Below are 23,101 nucleotides of genomic sequence, written 5' to 3' on the forward strand. Positions count from 1 at the left end.
GAAAACCTGTCGAGGGCCCAGAGAGGAACAGAACAAGAAAAAGTTTCCTTACATACATTTCTTGCGTCGTCCACAAAAATGCTGCTTTTGCAACCTTCCATGGTGATGTTTTCTTTCTGGACTCCAAGTTGTGTGGGGAGTGCGACTTGGGGGGTGACCAGCAGAGTTCCCGCTGGAGCTCAGGTAGCCATGGCAACGCTGGACCTTCTCCTCGGCAGTCCTTTTGTATAGCACGTGAGGATGGTGGCCTGCAGGGGAGCTGTAGTTGTGTTCCTGGGCCAGGAGCTGAGGTAATGGCGAGATGAGGAATTCATTTTTTCGTGTCCTTATGAGACCTGACTAAAAAGCCAAACACAAAGAAAACATTAAGGATACCACGCATCCCTTTTCTGATGTGTTGGTTTTCAGCAATTGTTTATCGGCTTCTTCCCGCGTGCAGGCACTGTGCTAAATGCTTGGAGTGTATCATGTCGTTTTATCTGCACCATGAGCAGTGGCAACTGTTATTACCCCCATTTTACAGATGAGAACACTTAGGCTAAGATAGTAAGTAGGAAAGCTAGTACTGGCACCCAGAATTCTCCACCTACTGGGGCAGTACTGTTAATTACTATTCTAGGCTGCCAGTCTTGATGTTTGGGACTCAAGGGCTAAGCCATGTGACATCCTGGGAGTCTCCACATCTAGGACATGGCAGACACTGTGGTAAACACAGGACAGAGTGATGAATTGAAAAACAGCCTCGCCCTGAAAGAGCTTATAGTGTAGACAGTAAAAACAAAGACATTCCATCTTGATTTCATAAGCGCTCGATAAAAGAAGTAGCAAGGATTGCAAAGTGAGCGATTATCACTTATCTCCAAGCAGAGGTCTGGGGAATCCAATGGGTTGCACCATCAAGAAGAGACATATCTGCTAAATTGAGACGAAAGAGGGGACTGGGGCGAGCCCATCCAATCACAACGTCACTTTCAAGTTCATGGCACAATACGTCTATCTTTGTACCGGATATTTCGGCCACAAAACACCCCTGCCTTTTTCCCTGCACGCTTCGCGCTCTCTCTTCTCTGCTCCAGCCTCAGCCGGGGGTCTGGTTAGAAATGCAGACTCTTAGGTCTCTCCCCAGACCTGCGGACTCAGAATCTACATTTTACGTAGATCCCGGGTGATTTATCTGCCCGTTAAGGTTTGCAAAGCACTGACACAGGCCAGCAATTCTTAAACTTTGCTGAACATAGGAAACGCCTGCAGATCTAAATACACACACACACACACACACACACACACACACACACACACCACACACACACAGTCACTCACTCCCAGACAGAATCCCATACCATCAAAAACCGAATCTCTTGTGACTCATGTATCACAAATTTTTTTAACTGCTCCAAGGATTACACCAAAGTACAGAGTTTGTGACTCAGTGCTTCAGGTCCCACCTGCTTCATGTGCAAAATGGGGAGAATTCTTCCTGCCCTGACCACCTTTCAAGGGGAGATAAAATAACCATTGCAGAAGCCCTTTACACACTCTCAATCCCAGCAGTTTGGATGACTGACGATGATGAGTGAATCAACCCACATTCACTGAGCGCCAGCGAGGTGCCAGGCACGCAGGTAACTGCGAGCACATACCTGTGCAGGAAATACGCACACACAGCATGCAGTTCACTGGGGAGCCAGATACATAAATATTCAAGGATGTAAGGGGGTGTCAGGGTGAGGGCAGGTTACCAAGGGAACACAGAGGCGTGTGTGGGGTGGATGGGTGGCAGCAGAGGGGCTGTCCCCAGACCTTATTTTAAGCCTCTGTCACGATTCAGTTTCTCACTCCTAAAAGGAGTCCCAGAATGTGTGATGTGGTCCTGATTCTCCTTCCACTTCAGAAGTCTGCTGCCGTCTTAAAGACTGTCTTACGAGGACTTCCCTGGCAGTCCAGTAGTTAAGATGTCACGCTTCCACTGCAGGGGTCGCGGGTTCGACCCCTGGTCGGGGAACTAAGACCCTGCATGCCTCGTGGCGTGGCCAAAAACACCCCCCCCAAACCAAGCCAAGACAAAACAAACAAACAAAGAAACAAAAGACTGTCTTATGGTCTGTAGCACCAGCATGATGCTTTCCTTCGTTCAGCAAACACCCTGAGCATCTAATTCACAGCCCTGTTCTAGGCACTGGCACAAAGAGGCACAAAGTCATGAAGCAGTTCGCATTCCTGCTGTCATAGAGATGATGGGAGAATCAACTGGCAACAAAAATTTAAAGAAGTAAAATCTCACGATCCCAGAAATCCTGCCCAACCACCATACCTTAGGCTGTATCTCAGAGCAGCCTGTCCCCCTCACCAGCCCCATGCCAGGCTGGCAGATACTTTCATCCGCATTTGGACACTTTCTATTGAACCTTCCAAATCCCCCATCTTCTCCAATATGGTCTCCCGACATTGGCCAGTGTCCTCGGCCAACATGAATCAACTCACTTCACGCGCCCTGGTATTCATCTCAAATCTGAATCCCTTTTCCTGGCCCACAAATCTCTCCACCATCTGCTTCCTTTGGCGCCTGGCAGCTGTGTCTGTCCCCTCTCCTTCATACCATCCTGAATAGGACACGTCTTTGACTTTTTCTTTTTTCTTTGGCTGCACTGAGTCTTCGTTGCTGCGCTCAGGCTTCCTCTAGTTGTGGCGAGCGGGGGCTACTCTTGGTTGCGGTGTGCGGGCTTCTCATTGCGGTGGCTTCTCTTGTTGCGGAGCACGGTCTCTAGGTGTGCGGGCTTCAGTATTTATGGCATGTGGGCTCAGTAGTTGTGGCTCGCGGGCTCTAGAGCACAGGCTCAGTAGTTGTGGCGCACGGGCTTAGTTGCTCCGCGGCATGTGGGATCTTCCCGGACCAGGGCTCGAACCCGTGTCTCCCGCATTGGCAGACGGATTCTTAACCACTGTGCCACCAGGGAAGCCCCAGAGCATTTACTTTTATAAGGGAAAACTCCATGTGTCGGGGGCCTCCCTCTTTTACCAGGAAGGAGAGGTTGACTAAAACTCCAGAAATTCTTATCAACTGAGAAGTTTCCGCCTTAAATCTGCATAACAGCCATACCCTTGTTTACTGGGCTTTGCCTGATAGGCTCCCGTAACTGCCATCCCCTACCCCAACCTTTCTATTGTCTTTAGCTGGAGATGGTATTTAAGGGGGCAGGGGATGGCTTGGGCCTTTTGGGGGAGTTATTCAGCTCGCCTGGGCATCTCCCATGCACACAGGAGGTATACTTGTTATTAAACGTCTATTTGTTTTCTCCTGTTAATCTCTCCTTTATTACAGTTGGGGGCATGGTCTCAGCCAAGAACCTAAAAGGGTAAAGGGAAAATTCCTTTCCTTGCCTACACACTCTTTTTTTTTTCCCCATAACATCTTTATTGGAGTATAATTGCTTTACAATGGTGCGTTAGTTTCTGCTGTATAACAAAGTGAATCAGTTATACATATACATATATCCCCATATCTCTTCCCTCTTGCATCTCCCTCCCTCCCACCCTCCCTACCCCACCCCTGTCACAAAGCGCCGAGCTGATCTCCCTGTGCTGTGCGGCTGCTTCCCACCAGCTATCTATTTTACGTTTGGTAGTGTATATATGTCCATGCCACTCTCTCACTTCGTCCCAGCTTACCCTTCCCCCTCCCCATGTCCTCAAGTCCATTCTCTACGTCTGCGTCTTTATTCCTTGCCTACAAACTCTTAACCGAGTTGGCACACACTTTTCCTTTCCCCTGCCATCTTCTTCCTCCACAGATTCACTTGCTTGGCCTTCTGATGCTTTGCTTAGATTCAATACCATCTTCCCAGAGAGACAGGATTCAGGACGCTGTCGAAAACTACCCTCCCCACTTCCCGTATTTCGGGCCACAGTTTATTTGCTGTGTGTCCTAATTCAATGAAGGAAACAAAGAAAATGCAACCTTCCCACCACCTCTGATGTCCAGTTTAAATGTCCAGTCGTACACTGGCATCCCTGGTGTATGCCACGCATCACCAACCAATACATAATTGGCTATTAGCCTACATACATCTGTGGAATAAGTGAACTGAAGAATCTCAGAGCGGAGGGGATGCTGAGGGTGGCCATGCCAGCACCCTCCTCCCTTTGCAGCCAGGGAAACCAGAGCTGGGAAGCGACATGTTCAAATTCATTAAGACCTTGAACTCTTTCTATATTACAGATTTTGTAAGCAGATCGGTTATGGGGTCCCTGGAGAAAGAGAACCAGGCATGGCTTTCTTGACATAAGAGAAGCCATTTTGGCCTAAGCCATTTTGTGATCTAAGCCTGGCCACCATGCTTGCCCTTGAACAGGTTTCAGTAGCCAATGATCTTAAGGGAACAAAGGAATGCAGGAACAGAGGAAAGGCAGTGAAATAACAGTGCAGTGATAAAGCAGAGTCCTAGCTCCTCTTCAAGGGATATACATCATTTTTGTCTTTGAGTTCTGCAGGAACTAAGACCCCAACTCAGGTGGAGGATGGAATGATGACGTTGACCCTCCTGACTTCAATCAACTAAAGCTTGTCGACCTTGGCCCCCAGTTCTGTGCTGAGTTCTTCTCTGCTCAAGCCCCTTCACGAATAACGCATGTACCCTGAGCTTCAAACTTCCCCAGTTGTGCTATTCAGGGAGCTGCTGCTTTGGGAAGGACCCCCAGTGTTCTCCTCACTTGCTGCAAGTAGTAATACCCCCTTCGCTTGGTTGTGTCTATTGGCTGGACACCCACCAAGAGGCGAATCCAGTTTTGGGGTAACAGTGTGAAGGCAGGAGCCGTCCCTGTAATACCTTTGTTAAACTTCACAGCCACCTTGTGAGCGACTCTCTGCTGGGAGCCCAGGAAGGATTCAGGCCTCCCTTCCCTAAGCAGGGCCCTCACATCTAAGCCCGGCCTCCCAGGGCCCTCACCTCGCCGAGCTGCGGGAAGACAAAAGACCCCATTTACAATCCCCAGCAGACAGAGTGAACAGTTAAAGGGAAAAAAAAAAAAAATAGGGAATTATCCATGAAAGCTCTGCAGCCTAGCTAACTTCCTAACTTGGTTAAACTCATATCAAAGGCTTAAGCCACTCAACTGCCTTAACTGGACGAACCTGTTTAGAAGCCTTCTCTTTTCTCGTTATTTCTAGAGAACTGCAGGCAACTCAGATGCAGAGTGACAACTTCTGCATTAAGAAAGCAATTAAAAAAAAAATTGGCATCTTATATTGGGACAACACATGGGGCCCAAACAACCCTCTATATTACAGTTTAGGGCAACAAGGACAAAACTTCAGAACAATTCTTTATAGCAAAACCAGCATTTTACAGGGCTGGATATTAAGGAAGAAAAATATTCTTTTTGGGGGTTTAGTTTGATGGAAAACACTGGAGTCTAACCAAAAACACATCTTATAGTTTAAAAATATAAACCCAGTACCTCTAAAAGGAGCCATCTGTTTAACTGTAGAATGTATGAAGCATTCTGAGTGACTGAACACACATGACATTCTGACAAAATGTGGCCTGGAAGACAAGATGGATCTGTGGTCCCACGGGCTTCCAACTAAATGGGAGAAGCAGGGATGAAACAAGTAATGATCACACTGGGTAGGAAGTATTCCTTTGTGTCAAGTATGAAGGAAAACAAGCAGGGCTCTACGAGAGAAAATAACAGAAAGAGTGAGGGGAGAGGGGAGACTGATTTTGGAAGGTTTTTAGGAAAAATTGTTTTTAAATGGAAATATAGTTGATTTACAGTGCTTCGGATATACAGCAAAGTGATTCAGTTTTATATATATATATATACACACACACACACACACACATATTCATATATATGTCCATACATATTCTTATAATGTTCTTTTCTATTATGGTTTATTATAGCATATTAAATATAGTTCTCTGGGCTATATAGTAGGACCTTGTTGTTTATCTATTTTATACAGGGAGTTTGTATCTGCTAATCCCAAACTCCTAATTCATCCCTCCCCCACCCCCTTTCCCCTTTGGTAACCATAAGTTTGTTTTCGGAAGTTTTTTTGAGGACAGGTATTTTCACAGAGACCAGAAGCCCTTTCCTGGTTCACGCAGGGGAAACCTAGAAAGAACTATGAGGTGGACAGCTCAGAACGGAGGACGGGAGAAGCTGGCCAGGCAGAGGAGGCTCTTGGAGACCTAGAGGTCCACTCAGCAGAGGCTGCAGCGTGAGGACACCCTTAAGCGTCCCCTAGGCTAGAAGGACAGGAAAGGCCCCAGGTCCATGGAGACGTGGGTGCAATAAGCTGAGAGCTGCTCCCAGCTCCCCTTCTGGACTGAATATTATTCCCACGTGTTCAATCTTTTCCATCAATATGGTTCAATCTCTTCCAATTTGAAGACCTAGAAATTCAGTCCTGTAGTTCAGCTGCTAAGTTTCAAAATTCAATGGATGATGACCAAGAGTCAATAATATATTCAGATCAGATTTTTTCCATTTTATACTTTTAAAAAGGAGATACTGTAAGAGAATATGTTTTTTATTTGTTAGCAGTTGTTTCCTATTTTAGATTTCAATGGCCTACTTTTTTCTCAAAGGACTCATGTCAGGTACAAATCAGACTTCAAGAAATTTCCCTCAATTTCCATTTAAAACTCCCTCCCTATAGGTCATATTTGAACTCTATCAAAGGCTTTAGATTTAACAGAACAATGGAGACTGCAGATTCTAGAAACAGTTGATGAATTAAGTGCTGGTATGAAGGCACAATTTTTTTTAAAAAGTTCAGAGTGAACAGCCTTAAAGATCAATGAAAATTAGCAAAAGACAAGCTCCCTGAAGGCAGGGTCTGTGTGTTACATGACTTGTATCCCAACACTTATACACATTAAATAATCAAAAACCAAAGACTTAATGGGTTAATGAGGTTTGTTAAAAATGAAGCAGAACTTCAAATGAAATAATAATTAAAAAAGAACTCCACAGGCAGTATCATTAATCTATTTCTATTTTTAGTAAAGACTAACTGACAGAACAACAAAGTAGCCCCCCTGAGGCTGGCTGGAGAAGTAATGGCAAAGACATATATTTGCGGTTATCAATAATCAAATTATTTTTCACTTAAAAGGTGTTTAACCTATCTCCAACTACAGCCACACAAAAATACTGTGACTTCACTGAAGACATCACTTTCTTTTACGACAACGTGGATGGACCTAGAGGGTATTATGCTAAGTGAGATAAGTCAGATAGAGAAAGACAAACACGGTATGGTCTCACTTATATGTGAAATCTGAAAAACAAATGAACAAACATAATAAAACAGAAACAGAGTCACAAATACAGAGGACAGGTGGTTGCCAAGTGGAGGGGGAGAGAAATAGGTGAGGGCTATTAAGAGGCACAAACTTCCAGTTACTAAATAAATGAGTTGTGGGTATGAAAAGTACAGTCTGGGGAATACAGTCAATAATTATGTAATATCTTTGTATTTTGTAAAACTTTGTAAAACTGCTTTGTAGTTTTATTGTGCTGATCATTTTGAAATGTATAGAAATACTGCATCACTGTTGTGCACCAGGAACTAACATAGTGTTGTAGGTCAATTTTACTTCAAAAACAAATTCATAAAGAAAGAGATCCAATGAGTGGTTACCAGAGGCGAGGGGTTACGGGGAGGAAGAATTGGATGAAGGCAGTCAAAAGGTACAAACTTCCAGTTATAAGATAAATAGGTACCAGGGATGTAATGTACCACATATAAATATAATTAACACTGCTGTATGTTATATATGAAAATTGTTGAGAGTAAATCTGAAGAGTTCTCATCACAAAGGAAAAATCTTTTTCTATTTCTTTAATTTTGTATCTATACGAGATGACAGATGTTCACTAAACTTACTGTGGTAATCATTTCATGACGTGTTAAGTCAAATCATTATGGTTTACACTTTAAACTTATGCAGTTCTGTATGTCAATTATATCTCAATAAAACTGGCAGGAAAAAAAAATACAACTACTTTAACTCCCAGTGGGGCGGGAGAGGTGAAGACATCACATTCTTAAAAAAAAAAAAAAAAAAAAAAAAAAAACCCACTCTTTTGTCTAAATAATAGTACTAAATAATAATTGATTTGTTGTCCAACATATATGAGGACACTCCAAAGGACAAATCTCAGTTCAAAATAAACAAAAAGCTTAAGAAATGTCATCAGTATGAAACAAAACTCAACCGTCCAGGGGTTCGGGAAGGAGAAAAAGAAAGCATCAGAGAAATGAAAGACCAAGAAGGAAGGAAAAGTCTGAGAAAGACTTTGAGGAAAACCATCGGCAATAGAATATTTTAGGATTTTGTGAAGAAGTAACAAATATTATTAAGGTAAAATGGAATGGTACAAGGACAATGCATTAAGGGAAGCACTCAATATAAAAATGAAAGAGTTGAGAGGTAAAATTTAAGCTCTGCTGCTTGGTAGCTGGGCTTAAGCATTCTGAACTTCTGTTTGCTTTTATTCCCCTTCTTTTTCCCATCTGTGAAATGGGAATAAAAGTATCCCTAACTTGGGGCTTTCTCATTGGTTAAATAAATGAATATTTATCAGGTACTGTGCTTAGCTGTGCATTGCTCAGTAAATGTTAACATAAAAAATAGAGCCATAATGACTGTTAAAAAGAAAATTAGGGACTTGAGAGTACATTAAAAGAAAAAAAAAAAAAAAACAGGTTCCAGGTGAAAAACATGTGGAACCATTTCCAGTCCCATGATCAGAGAAGAGACAAAATCTGATAAAATTTTGCCACGAGCATGTAGACCCTCATACATCCTCAGTTCTCTATAAAGTACGTAATTCTAAGAAACTGAAATAGAATTTTTTTGCCATATGCATCTACACATGCAGAGCTGGATTAACAGACAACAGGCCCTTACACGTGGACACACACTTTGAAAAAAGAATGTGTGTTCAGGATTCCCTATTACCGTCCAAGGGGAAAAAAAATCTCATAGGCTGGGAGAAAAACACCAAAAATACGTATGTCAACAAAAATCTAGCATTTCTCATCCATTCATTGATGTTAATATGAACATCAATGGGACTCACACTACAAATACGATTTAGAAGGGAATTTATGTTTTCCAGAGTCATATACATGGTAATCTTTCTTCAAAACACTGTAAAGCCCAGGCCATAAAAATTTAATCAGATACCGTCAATATCCCCAAATTCCTCATAGCCCGGTGAGAGAGGAGGGGGTATGAAGCTAATTAAGAGCCACAACGTATTTTCAATCCTGTGATGGTTAAGTGCCCCTTTCAGCTTTTATCTTATCTCCTGAGGAAGTTTACATACCTCTCAAGAGCAAACCTCTCATTTTCCAAGTCCCTGATTTGTAAAACGACAATAATAATAGCACTTCCCTTATCGGATTTTTAGAGAATTAAGTGAGTTAATACTTTTAAAGTGCTAAGAACAGCTCTTGGCAAGAAAACACCCAAAATGTGTTTACTGTTGTTATAATTATTATATTTGATTATTTGAGGGAACAGAGCAGAGAAGCCGGGCCTTTTTCTAACAGTGTGTATTAAAATTTTCCCCTTCTATTGGACCTGAAATTCTGGGAAGTGGCATCAGTGTTCTGTTATTGAGAAAAACAGTGAAAGGACTGAACAAGGCTTTAAGACCTGAAAAGAGACATGTTAATGAAATTCTTGCAAACATAACTGAAGCTATTTAAAGACAGAGGTGAAATCATGAATTTTTCTACCTTGGAGAATGGCTGGAATTCTAGGTTTTCGTTTTGATTTGGTGGTTGGTTTCGATGGGGATGGGAAAGAGAGATGGGAAATGAAATCACGGACTGCTCCTCTACATGATCCTTTTTGTGCCCATCAACTTCTCATCCACAATGTTCTTTAGTTAAATTAAGTCTATCCTTAGTCCCTTCTGAAAACCCAACCTCTTACCCACCTGCCCTCCTTGAAAAGAGACAAGGTCATGGAGAACAGGATGCTTTTGATCAGCCTTAAAGACTAGATGGATGGTTGCTGCTGGGAGAAAAAAAAAAAAAAGCAAAGTAGACTTTCTGGAGTATAGGGTAGAATGCACCGTAACTGTGGACTAGCGTTCTCAAGTTACAAGCTGGCCATCTGTTCAGATGGGACAGGTAAAGGCCCACCTCTTCCCAGTGAACACCTGAGCAGATCACTCCAAGGCCGTTCAAGAAATGCTCACTGAGCACTATGCCTGTGGTACACGCAGCTGCCTCACTGGGCAAAGATGATTTACCCAGGTGACCCTTGACCTCAGCCAGGCAGGTGGAGCTGTCACGTACTGTCAGTCCTTGTGGCTTTCTGAATCACACTGATAATGATGGATTTGAAAAAAGGTCCAAAAATCTTGCTGCAGGAGCTCTTAGAAATGCCTGGCTTTTTTCTTTCCTAGCCAGGGATTGGCTACTTCTTCAAATACTCCAGTAGGCTCAAAATAAATTATCCTTTTCTTTCACTTACAGTAACCAAATCTGGCTCCCAAATAATATTAACTAAGACGGCTTTGACCGTATGCAATGGTTTATGCTACTGACTCAAAGATGAATCGACTCAGCCCCTTTCTTCAAAGCACTTCAGCCATAACCATGTTTACTGGTAAAGATTATGCCATTCAAGCAGCTCTAAAGAGATATTCATAACATGCTGATGAAACTTTTTTATTTGGCGAATTAACAATCTACTGAAATAAACACTTAGTGACTTCAACAGTCCCAATCTCATGAGACCAGAATACAGCGGTTCACAACTCAACATTGGGATGAGAGGTATATGCCAATTGTGTCCAACTCATCCCATTCTCAGAAGGGCAAATACCTCTAAGAAACTATTTTTTTAAAACAATTTATTAATATCAAAATGGTTGACATATTTACCCTGGCCTAACTGTATAAATTTTAGTATTAATTTCAAAAATATTAAATGCGCACATGCTCAAAAATACACTCAGTTTGTACAAGCAGTCACAATCTATGGTTCAACATTTATAAATTAATCCAAGTGGTTTAATCATGATCCGTAGGTGCTGGGGAGTCTCTCTCCTTCTCTCTCTCTCCACCTTCCTTTACTGCCCCATCTGGAGGAACAGTTCATGATTTCCTACGTACCAGACTCTGTGCAAAGCATTCTACCTGAAAAATCTCATCTGACCCCTAGAGCAGTTCTATTTGATGGGTACTTTTATTTACCTCTCAGTATTCCAGGGCTGTCTGAGTCCACAGCCTTCCCTCACTCTTAAACACACATCCTACTAGGAGTCAAGAAAAGTTCCAGAAGCACTGTCATTGAAATTTGCTAGGAGAGGAGAACTTAGATGTTCTCTCTCTCTCTCACACACACACACACACACACACACACACACACACACACACACACACACACAGGTAAATATGTGAAGTGATGGATGTATTAATTCAATGAGGGGAATCCTTTGAGTGTATATACAAGTCATGACATTGCATGTTTTAAATATCTTATGTGAACGAAAAATGTTGCCTGCCATATCAGTAAACAAAGGCTGCTGCAGCCGTCCAGCTATCACATGACAGCTGCCCCCATGCTGAGCCCTGAGGAAACTCAGGATGGAAACAGGACGCCCGCCATCAAGCAGTCAGCCATTGCAGCCGCCCCCAGTGATACCCCCCGAGGAGACTTGATGAAAAAGCACAGGATGCCGGCCCCAGAGAGCTGAGGTGCACATCAAAGGAAAGATTTCAACGAGCCCAGACTCTTGCATCTTCCCATACATAGAAAAGCGCTAAATTCATTAACTTGAGATGTCTGGTTTTCTTTAATTAACAGTCATCTTTTGAAGTTCTGACTACCTGCTCTTTGTTGCAAAACTCCTATATATCCTGGCTCCTCCCTGACCTCTCTGGGACAACCTCTCAGAGCGATCTGAGATGCTGTGTCCTGGGCTTAAGTCCTCAGTTTTGTCCGCCAGATAAAACGTAATTCTCAACTCTTAGGTTGTGCAATTTTTTTTCAGTTGATGCTTACATTTCTATTTGTCAATTATACCTCAATAAAGCTAAATAAAAAAGGAAAAGATTCCAGAGAGGATATAACTTTCTGCAGGGAGTAGGGTAGCAGCACAAACAACTGACTCTTAAGAACAAAACACTTCCAGGCACTCTTAACCTAGGTCCCAACTTCCTGCCAATTACTTTTTACTTCCATTTCAGAGGGACCTGAAGGACACAGAGAGATAGTCACAAACTCAGACCTTCCAGAAATGGAGGCTGGAAGCTGGAGGCAAGTGGCACTAAAATCAGAGACTCATCCTTTTGGCTTCTCCTCTCCATTTTCACCCCAAAGACAGGGTGCTGAACGGTGTTCACTGAGAAAGCGTCTCCATGGATCTGGAGAAAACTGGCTCAACCTCCAAATGTGGCCTTACTGGACAGGCCTGATCTAGTTCTAATTACACCCTGCAATGCTCTGGTTTGCTCTCTTCTAGTGCACTGCAAGTACTTTCACAGCCGTGTTGGGCTCTTCTGCTTTGCAACAGCTATGTCACACCCTGGACGTCATAGGCAACCTGTACATCTTTGGGAGAGATCCACACAGAGTAATAAGGAACAGAAAGCGTATCTTCCCAGCTCCTCAGACAGCTAGCTATACCTTGACAATCAACAAGACAGACAGATGTCAAAGCTACATGACCCTTACAAGCAGTGTGGTCATGAAGATTTTCTCATCTAGGGAAGACTAAGGTAGGAGCCATCTGACAGCCTTGTGTCACATGATCCTCTGCTCCAGCTCTCTCTCAAGAATCAGATCATTTCCAAGGGAGCTTAAGGAAGGATGTCATTTGGAAAACACGTGACTGCTGTAATGGCTGTTGGTTAATTGTGAGTGACCAAGTAGAGATAGCTAGCATGTCTGGATTTAATAGAAACCAGACGTTGCACAAACTTCACGTGGGACCATGCAGCCAGCCCTTCCCCCAGATCATTGGAGGCTTTGGTGCTGCGTCTGCTAATTGCAGCCCTCCTCCTTCACATGCCATGTCAGCATCCTCTGGAAGACGGGGGGCGGGGTGTGCTAAATGTCTGGGAGGAGATGTTCAGAACTAATATCCAAGTTGCGTTTTTTAATGTCAATTTCAGAATCCACATTTGGGCTCCCAACCTCACTATCCCATCTTCTGCAAACAGTGTCCTACAGAACACAGCACTACGCGGTTCACAATGCTGACAACATCGATGTGCGAGGGACCTCTGAGCTCCAAACTCTGTCCTTCTGTGTTCTCACTCCAGCTTAGTCCTGTATCACCCCAGGTGGAGGATAGAGCAGTGACCTCCTGTCTCATCTCTCTGTTGGCATTCCCCACCCTCTCCTGCTCCGAAATTACTTTTCTAAAGCATCACTTTGAACAGGTCACATTCATGCTGTATCATCACAAGATGAGCGCCAGAACAAGAAATGTGGATTTCAAACCACTTTGAAGTCCAGTCCCCGGTAGCCTTTCTATCCATCTTCTACCCTCTTTTACTGAACTCCAGGTACGTTGGCTCCATTGCTGTTCCATTAACAGGACAGCCAACCCACGCAAGGACCTTGGTGATTGCTGTTTTGTGTGTCTAGAACATTCTTTTCCCAAATACTTCACTTCATTTAGATTTCTGCCCAAAGGCGACCTCTTTGAGCCATCCTATAAAAATAAAGCAGACCTTGTCACTCTCCATCTCAATCAGCTTTATTTTCCTGTACAGCTCTTATCCCTACTTGACGGTCCATCGTGTAGCTGTTTGCTTATGTGTTTATTGTCTGTTACTCCTGTTAGCTCCCTAAAGCCTAGGGCTTGTCTCTCTCTTGCTCATTTTCATATGGTCGGCGTTTGGCACATGGTAGGTGTTCTGTAAATGTTTGTGGAATTAATTAGTGAGCTAGGAACAAGGAAACATGCTTGGTACGAAGGGAGACAAAAAGACACTGAAGCCTGCCCTTAAGGATGCTTCTATAACAGGAGACAAACATATAACCAACTAATCAGACATACTGGATCTTTTTCCTGATTCATCTGATTTGCCTGCCTCTGGAGTAGGCTTCTCCACCATCCTGCAATGAATGAGGGAATACACAAAATTCTGTGGCAGTGCAAAGTCAGGGCACACCACCTCTTGAGGATAATATTCTAACTCTTGTACAGTGAGGGACAACTGAACGTTTTGAAGGAAAAAGCCCTAAGAATTGATCTATGGAATAGAAAACTGGTTGGACCCAAGTTGTTGGAACTCTCTGCCTCCTGTTAATGGTGAAAGATAAACTGATTTGACACTTTGTATTCTGCCTGGCATTATTGGGAAATATGCCAAAAATTTAGAGAAGAAAAGAAAATTACATAATGAGCATATATTAACTGACATCTAGTTTGTCAATTCTTACTATGCACCATCTTTGGCTTCAGGTTTCTTTTTTAAAAGAGCCTAAATATTATTAGCTAGAGGTATTCAAGTATTGAAACCTAAACTCTCAGTGTCAATTAAGATGAATACCTTCATATAAGGTTAGTATCCCTGGCTATCAAAATTCTAACTCCTCACTATCTGAAAATAATTAATACATTATTGGTACCACTTGCTATTTAAATTCTCACTATCCAAATTTCTTTGGTTTCTGAGTTTGGAGAGTAGAGTATTTATGTAGTTGGTGCTTAATATATGTTTGCTGAAAATAGTGATTTTCCGACAACGAAGACCTGACATGGGTCTTACGATTCAGCTGGAGCTGTATAAATAGCGTCTGCTGTGTTTGCAAGATAGTGGAGCAGCCGTTTCTGGAATAAGAGATGCTCCTCCATTCTCAAGGCGGCTGTCTGCTGATGCACAACATCAGGAAGACACATGTTTTTACTTGTCTCTGTAGTGGTGATGGTTTATGTCAAACACTCCACCCCACCTTTCCCTACCTCCCTTGGAACTGACAGCGTTCATTTGTTAAAAAGACAGCTGGAGCTGGAAGCCATGCCAGTAACCAGCTGTTAGTGATGTGATGACGTCCGCCACGTGGTGGCGTCCCATTGGGCAGCCTCACAGAGGCGGGATGATTGACTGGACTTCCCAAGTTTTCCCAGGGGTGGGGTGTGAGAGCCAGAGACACCATATTGGAAACGCCTGGTCCCAATTTTCCTCAGTTATTTATCTTCTCCTTTCCCTCCTCACCCCCTGCCTTAAGGTAAAACCAAGGGAAATAATCACAGGATTATGGGGTGTTAGCAATTGTGTATTTCATCCCCCTGATTTTACAGAGAAAGGAAATGGGATAAGGGAGAACAAAGGAGGTACCCAATGTCTCACAACTGATGAGCAGCAGATGGTTTAGTTTCTCGTATACTTAATGAAGAGATTGGACTTGATGATTTAAGGGCCCTTCCACATCTGACGTTCTATTCTTTTTATCAGTTGGTATGACACGCAGGTAACTTACTGGGATGCCAAATACAATTTCCGCACAGGATAGCAAACTCGCTTGAGAGCGTGGTACACACGTAGCAAGGAACGTTATTCGTTGATTGTGTTGCCTAATAGAAGAGCCCTTTTAGAGCCCTGAGGTCCGATCTTCAACCCAGCTGAACACCCAGCTTAAAGATGAAGACACGTGTACCCAACTCAGCCCTTCTAGAGTCTGAATGCCTAGGGTTTGAAAACCAATCTTCTAGAACAGAGACTACAAACTCATGCCTCCAGGCCCAACCTGGCCCTCAGTAGGATTCTTTTCCCCCCGGCTTTACTGAGGTATAATTGACAAATAAAAATTGTGTATCTTTAAGATGTACAACACGATGTTTTGATATACAAATACACTGTGAGATGATTACCAAAATCAAGCTAGCTAACGTATCCATCATGTCACAGAGTTCCATATATTTTGTTATGTGCTGAGAACACTTAAGATTTACTCTCTTAGCAAATATTAAGTTTACAATCCAGTATTATTAACTACAGTCACCATGCTGTACATTAGGTCCCCAGAACTTATTCATCTTGCCTGAGTACCCTCTGACCAAGATCTTTGCATTTCCCCTCCTGTCCCTGGCAACCACCGTTCTATTCTCCGATTCTATGAGTGTGCCTTTTTTAGATTCCACATATAAGTGACATCATACAGTGTTTGTCCTTCTGTGTCTGGCTTATTTCATTTAGCATAATGTCCTCCAGGTTTTTCCACGTGGTTGCAAATGACAGGATGTCCTTCCTTCTTATGGCTGAATAATATTCCATTGCATGCACATGCGTGTGTGTGTATTTTCTTTATCCACTCATCCATTGATGGGCACTTCAGTTGATCCCACATCTTGGCTATTGTGAATACTGCTGCAATAAACATGGGAGTGTAGACATCTCTTTGAGATCCTCGTTTCATTTCCTTCAGATATATACCCAGAAGTGGAATTACTGGATCATATGGTAGCTCTGTTTTGTTTTTTGAAAAAATTCCATATTGTTTTCCTTAGTGACTGTACATTCCCATCAACAGTGTTCTTTTTCTCCACGTCCTTGCCAACACTTGTTATCTCTTGCCTTTTTGATAATATCCATCCTAACAGGTGTGAGGTGATACCTCATTGTTGTTTTGAGTTGCATTTCCTTGATTGGTGATGTTGAGCATTTTTTTCATCGCCCTGTTGGCCATGTTTGTAGGTCTTCTTTTGAGAAATGTCTATTCAGGTCCTTTGCCCATTTTTTCATCAGGATATTTGTTTTCTTGCTATTGAGTTGAGTTCCTTACATATTTTGGATATTAACCAATTATCAGATGTACATTGTACAGATATTTTCTTTCATTCTGTAAATTGTCTCTTCACTTTTTCCATTGTTCCTTGGCCGTACAGAAGCTTTTTATAGTTTGATGCAATTTCATTTGTCTGTTTTTGCCTTTTTTGCCCGTGCTTTCGGGGTCATATACAAAAATTCATTGTCCAGCCCAACGTCAAGAAGCATTTTACCTGTATTCTCTTCTAGTAGTTTTACAGTTTCTGGTCTTATTTTTAAGTCTTTAATTCATTTAGGTTCACTTTTGTGAAGATATTTCCATGCATGGATGGATGTTCTATGAGGGGACAAGCTCTGGAAACTTCTACTCCACCATCTTGTTGACATAACTCCTCCTCAGTAGGTTTTGTTGTTCAACTCTGTGTTAACGTTTTCTCCCATGTAGGAATTTGAACCCAATATTGTCATTTCATCCAATTATTCAAGGAAGTCAGAAATTCTTTTTTTTTTTTTAACTTTGGGTTTGTTTGTTTGTTTGTTTGTTTATGGCTGTGTTGGGTCTTCGTTTCTGTGCGAGGGCTTTCTCTAGTTGCGGCGAGCGGGGGCCACTCTTCATCGCGGTGTGCGGGCCTCTCACTATCGCGGCCTCTCTTGTTGTGGAGCACAGGCTCCAGACGCACAGGCTCAGTAATTGTGGCTCACGGGCCTAGTTGCTCCGCGGCATGTGGGATCTTCCCAGACCAGGCCTCGAACCCGTGTCCCCTGCATTGGCAGGCAGACTGTCAAGCACTGCGCCACCAGGGAAGCCCCCGGAAGTCAGAAATTCTAATGTGTATGTACAACTATTGGGCAACTGCTAAGGAGTGGCTGCCCCGCAAGGATATAGGACACTTTCCAGTTTATCACAATCCCCGCTGCTCCCCACTGGCCCATGTCCCTCACAACACTACTACTCTGGTTCTTGTGGACATTTGCCTTTGTGACCTCTGCCCTAATTCAACCTACATTTGATGCATGGCTTGTATAAGAGTCACGTCTTATTTTCCAAGGCATTTCTTTATCCTTCTTTCACACCCTGCCAGATCACCTAGGACAAGGCTAACTCCAGAAACTTGTCACACATAAACCTAATAACTGAGGAAAATACCTGATTATAAAGAGTCTATACTGAGCAAAAAGAAAAACAGCTGGGATTCTGAGTCTGGACTTAGATTCAAGTTCTCACCCAACACATAAAATCTTTGCAACCTTGCATGACCTACCTTAGTCTGAGCTTCCTCGTCCGTAAAATGACAATAACAGAATTCTATTTTTTAGCATTGCCTGGGATGACATTAGGAAACGCCTGGAAAGCACACTGCTTGGTGACAGACATTCATGAGGCAGGTAGATAAACACAGCTTTCTCAGAAGGCTGGAATAGAAGCCTAGTTTATTTACCCTGTGAGGTCTGTGAGTTTGCAAATACTTGGTACCTTCATGCAGGAAACAAACTACAGAAGGCTGCAACTGGGTAAACATTTCTGCTCTGTGAACCAAACTTGCCTTCCGTAGCATCCAAATTACTACTCTAAACAGATGCTGGGGATGGAGGAGGGAGCCTGGGGGCAAAAATAGCAAAGGACTGTTTGCCTTCAACTAAGCGAATACCCTCCATCCAGATTCAGCTTCAGAAAGACATAAATGACATAGGATGTAAGGCAAACGCATATGCTGTTAACTCATTAACGTATAACTGAGGGATTAGCTGAGTGTGCGCCATGATTTCCAAGTTTTTCCTCACACTCTCACAGATTTCCTTGGCTTACCCAACCTCCATGCAAGTTCCCTTCCTGTTACAAGCATGGAGTAGCAGGAAGACAGGAAAAGCTTTTCTTACATGTTGGGTCACTTCCATCTAATGTTAGTAGTTACAGATTAGTCTGTCTTGGGCCATGGATCAGTTTACAAAGTTATTCAGAATGTCAGATGGCTCAGGCCACTCTTGAACTAAGATAAGTTGCATTTCAATAAACCAAGTATCTACAGGCTTCCAGATTACTGATAAAAACAGGTAACTAGATTAGGAGATGCAACCTATTATATATAGAACGGATAAACAACAAGGTCCTACTGTACAGCATGGGAAACTATATTCAACATCCTGTAATAAACCAGTGGAAAAGAATATGAAAAAGACTGTATACATATGCATAACTGAATCACTTTCCTGTACAGCAAAAATGAACACAATATTGTAAATCAACTACACTTCAATAAAATTAAAAAAAAACAACAACCAGGTAACTAGGTTCTTGGACGCCATCTCAAAATGCACTGTTTAAGAGTGTACACACGAAGACGGCTCTATTGTAACTCAGCTGCTCATGCTTCACACACTGCAATTTACTGCACAACCCATTCTTTTATTTTAATGTAAAGCATTTTAAAGTGAACTACTCCTGCTGTCACATCTCTCCTTTAATCAGAGATTACAGACTGCATATCAGTGGTTTGCCATGATCACACTGAGAAAATCAGTAGCAGGATGCTGGGTTCTTTAACTTCTGCCAAAAAAAGTTTTGTTTGATTCTCCAACCATAGCTAAGATAACGTGAACTGAGATTACAGCTAACATCTTTACATTGATCCATCAACAACCAAGACTATGAGTAGAATTATAACTTTGCTCTCCTGCAGTTTCTTTATTTACCTGATTGCTGCTGCCTTCATTTGGGTGCTGTGGACTCATCTACAGAGCTTGAGCGAGAAAGATGGTGCCTGCTCTTATATTCTTTTTTTTTGTTTAATTTATTTATCTTATTTGTTTTATTTTTGGCTGCATTGGGTCTTCGTTGCTGCACACAGGCTTTCTCTAGTTGCGGTGAGCGGGCGCTACTCTTCATTGTGATGCGCAGGCTTCTCATTGCGGTGGCTTCTCTTGTTGTGGAGCATGGGCTCTAGACGTGTGGGCTTCAGTAGTTGTGGCATGTGGGCTTCAGCAGTCGTGGCATGTGGGCTTCAGTAGTTGTGGCACATGGGCTTCAGTAGTTGTGGCATGTGGGCTCACTAGTTGTGGCTCGCAGGCTCAAGAGCGCAGGCTCAGTAGTTGTGACGCGCAGGCTTCAGTAGTTGTGGCGCGCGGGCTCACTAGTTGTGGCTCGCGGGCTCTAGAGCACAGCCTCAGTAGTTGTGGCGCACGGGCTTAGTTGCTCCGCGGCATGTGGGATCTTCCCGGACCAGGGCTTGAACCCGTGTCCCCTGCACTGGCAGGCGGATTCTCAACCACTGTGCCACCAGGGGAGCCCTGCTCTTATATTCTTTCTGACTTTCTCTCTCACCACTACACCCGCCTGCCCCCACCAATCTCCCACGTTCCCCTCTAATGAAGTATTAAAGCAGCCGGGTCTTTCTGCTGTTCTCTCAACTTGCCAGACCTATTCCGGGCTTTCCCCAGTAGGGACACTGTAAACCCTGCTCTCTGAAACTCTGGATTCGCCTTCTCAGAAAGTTCTTCCCGACCATCTAATCAAAAACACCCCTCGTATGTCCCGATTGCAGGCAGCATTGCGGTTGTGCCACAGACCAGAACCGAATGTCTGGGTTTCAGTTCTGGCTCCACTACTTGTAAGACTTGTAACCTAGGCTGAGCTGCTTGACTCCTTGTGCCTCAGTTTCCTGAGGACAAATAAAGGATATAGACTTGCTCTGAGCAAAGATATTAATCATTAATAATTATTATAGATAATTAATATTAACATTAATAATATATTAATATTCTAATATAATATTAGAAGAGTGACTGACACACAGTGAGTGCCTGGCTGGCCTATTTCAGTTGCTACTTCACTGCCCAAAAGTATCGTGTTTCCCGATACACTGGCTGTTTATCTTTCCTTCTAGCATGTGGGGTAGCAGAGAGGAGGGACCTTGTATGTTCTTGGCCCATTTTTCATCCTTAAGCTTACCAGCGTCAAGACTAGTGTCTGATGTATGAAAGCAACCTAAGCGTCCATCAACAGATGAATGGATCAAGAAGATGTGGTACATATATACCATGGACTGCTACACGGCCATAAAAAAGAATGAAATTTTGCCATTTGCAGCAACATGGATAGACTTGGAGGACATTATGCTAAGTCAGACAGAGAAAGACAAATACTGTATGATATCACGTACATGGGGAATCTAAAAAATACAACAAACTAGTGAATATAACAAAGAAGCGGACTCAAAGATATAGAGAAAAACTAGTGGTTACCAGTGGGGAGAGGGAAGTAGGGAGGGGCAAGATAGGGGTAGGGGTGTAAGAGCTACAAACTATTAGGTAAAAAATAAGCTACAAGGATACATTGTATAACACAGGGAATATAGCCAATATTTTACAGTAACTATAAATGGAGTATAACCTTTAAAAATTACGAATCACTGTATTATATACCTGTAACATATAATATTGTACAACAACTACACTTCAATAAAAAAAAGTGTCTGAAACATGGCAGATTATGTGTAAGTACTCGTTAATTGGATGAACAATGTCCAAACGATGCTTTTGTAGCAGCCACTAATGAAGCTGCCGGCAGTCAACTAAGGAGTCGTTACCTGGAGAACCCGGGATGTGATTCAATAATAAATAAAAACGAAAGTATCCCAAACCTTGTATTAGCTAGCTCCACAAAATGTATATAGGATTCCAGTCTATATGAGGAGTTGGGTTTTCTTTTGTTTGTTACTTTTATGGGGTGTGGGGCGGGGGAGGCTGGGGTCTGGAAAACTCCCCACATGACAGCATGTGACTGTCAGATGAATTCATTCAACAAATATTGAGTATCTACAATGGGCTAGATGCTGACCTAGGCCCGGGGGATAAGGAACGAAACAGTCCCGGCTCCTGCCTCAGGTGCTCTGATACTGACCAGGGAGACCAGCAGCTAAACAGACATCCCAAGACAGTCTCCTTCTGCCCCGCCCCCATCCTCCCAAGGAGCTTGGGAGACCACTGGAGGGGCACCCAACAAATTCTTAGAAAGGCTTCTTAGAAGAAGGGCTATCTAAGCTTAGTCTTTAATCTTGAGTGAGGCCAGGTGAACAAGGTGTGGGGTAGGGGGCAGAGGAGGATAGCCAGGTGAGGGAGCAAAGGTGAAAGAAAGAGAGAGAGGCTCCGTTGCCTGCAGCTATCGGATACATCAAGCATAGAACAGTCCTGTGCGCTGGCATGCATATAGGTTCTGGAAGTGGAAAGTGGCAGACTTTTTACAGTCCCCAAATATGAAAAAGATAATGTGTACCCACATGTGATTCCAAATAAAAATAACATCATTAGGAAAACTTACATTCAGCTGACACAGAAAGAGCCAGAATTTTACAACTTGCGAAGAGAAAAAGCCATTCAGCTCATTAAAGCTAAGGACTGTGAGCTTTATCCTTCAAAAAATGGAGATTAATTGGGGATTTAATCCTGAGGAGAGTTAACGTGCTTGCAATGTGGAGGATGGATCAAAACGAAGTTAAGAATTGAGATTAAGAAATCCAGCGGAGGCTACTGCCTGGGGTTTTGCAAGAGAAAATGGCAACAGAAATTAAGTCATGGTGGTAAAGACGGAAAAAAGCAGGCAAGTTAAAAAAAAAAAAAAAGAATGGAGACTTACAAGGGTTTAATAATTGGGAATGGGTAGTTAAGGAAGGTACTCGGATCTCTTTTGCAGGCAACTGGGTAGATCAAAGGTAAAAAGAGCCTTTGGTCTCAATTTTTAAAGAGTCACCCCGCCCTGCTGACTTCCTGTAGACACCTCCTACAACCCATCAAATCTATTCTGTTCAATACAGGAGCCACGAGCCACATGTGGCTATTTAATTCATTAACATGAAACAGAAGCGCAGTTCGTCAGTCACACCAGCCGCATTTTAAGTGCTCACTAACCACATGCAGTAGTGGCTACCACCTTGGACAGCGCAGAAAGTTGTACTGGACATACTACGCCACCATCCTTACATCAACATTATCCAGTAGATGGTCCATGATCCCACACGCTTATATTTTGCTTTCCCTTTTAATCTAAAAGATGTCAAGCTACTTCTAAAGACAGGAATCTCTATCTACCTATATGCATAAATTAAATGCCACTGCATACGTGCATTTGGAAGAGAAAAGTGGCAGGATTAGGAACCAACCCTTTATGTTTCCTCCATCTTAGAGAAAACTAGAAAAGGCTTGCTGCAAACAAGCTGGGACCTAGGCACATCAAATAACAAGTCATTCTTTGGGTGTTCCTGATAAAGTATCAATACCCACAACCAGGGGAAGGGGGCAGAGGAGGAGTCAGCAAGAAGATTCTACCAATTTCCCTTTTAATACCTGCAA

General features: G+C 42.9%; 1 protein-coding gene across 1 annotated transcript in view; it reads right to left on the reverse strand.

The window, feature by feature from the left end:
- Window positions 1-23,101, reverse strand: part of ADAMTS18 (ADAM metallopeptidase with thrombospondin type 1 motif 18) — a 185,827-nt gene that overhangs the window by 81,310 nt on the left and 81,416 nt on the right. Inside the window, exon 5 of the mRNA XM_036832341.1 lies at window positions 57-339. Coding sequence (XP_036688236.1) covers window positions 57-339 — 283 coding nt within the window. The remainder of the gene's footprint in view (window positions 1-56; window positions 340-23,101) is intronic.

This window comes from Balaenoptera musculus, chromosome 19 (genome assembly GCF_009873245.2).
Source record: "Balaenoptera musculus isolate JJ_BM4_2016_0621 chromosome 19, mBalMus1.pri.v3, whole genome shotgun sequence".
Taxonomy (NCBI): domain Eukaryota; kingdom Metazoa; phylum Chordata; class Mammalia; order Artiodactyla; family Balaenopteridae; genus Balaenoptera; species Balaenoptera musculus.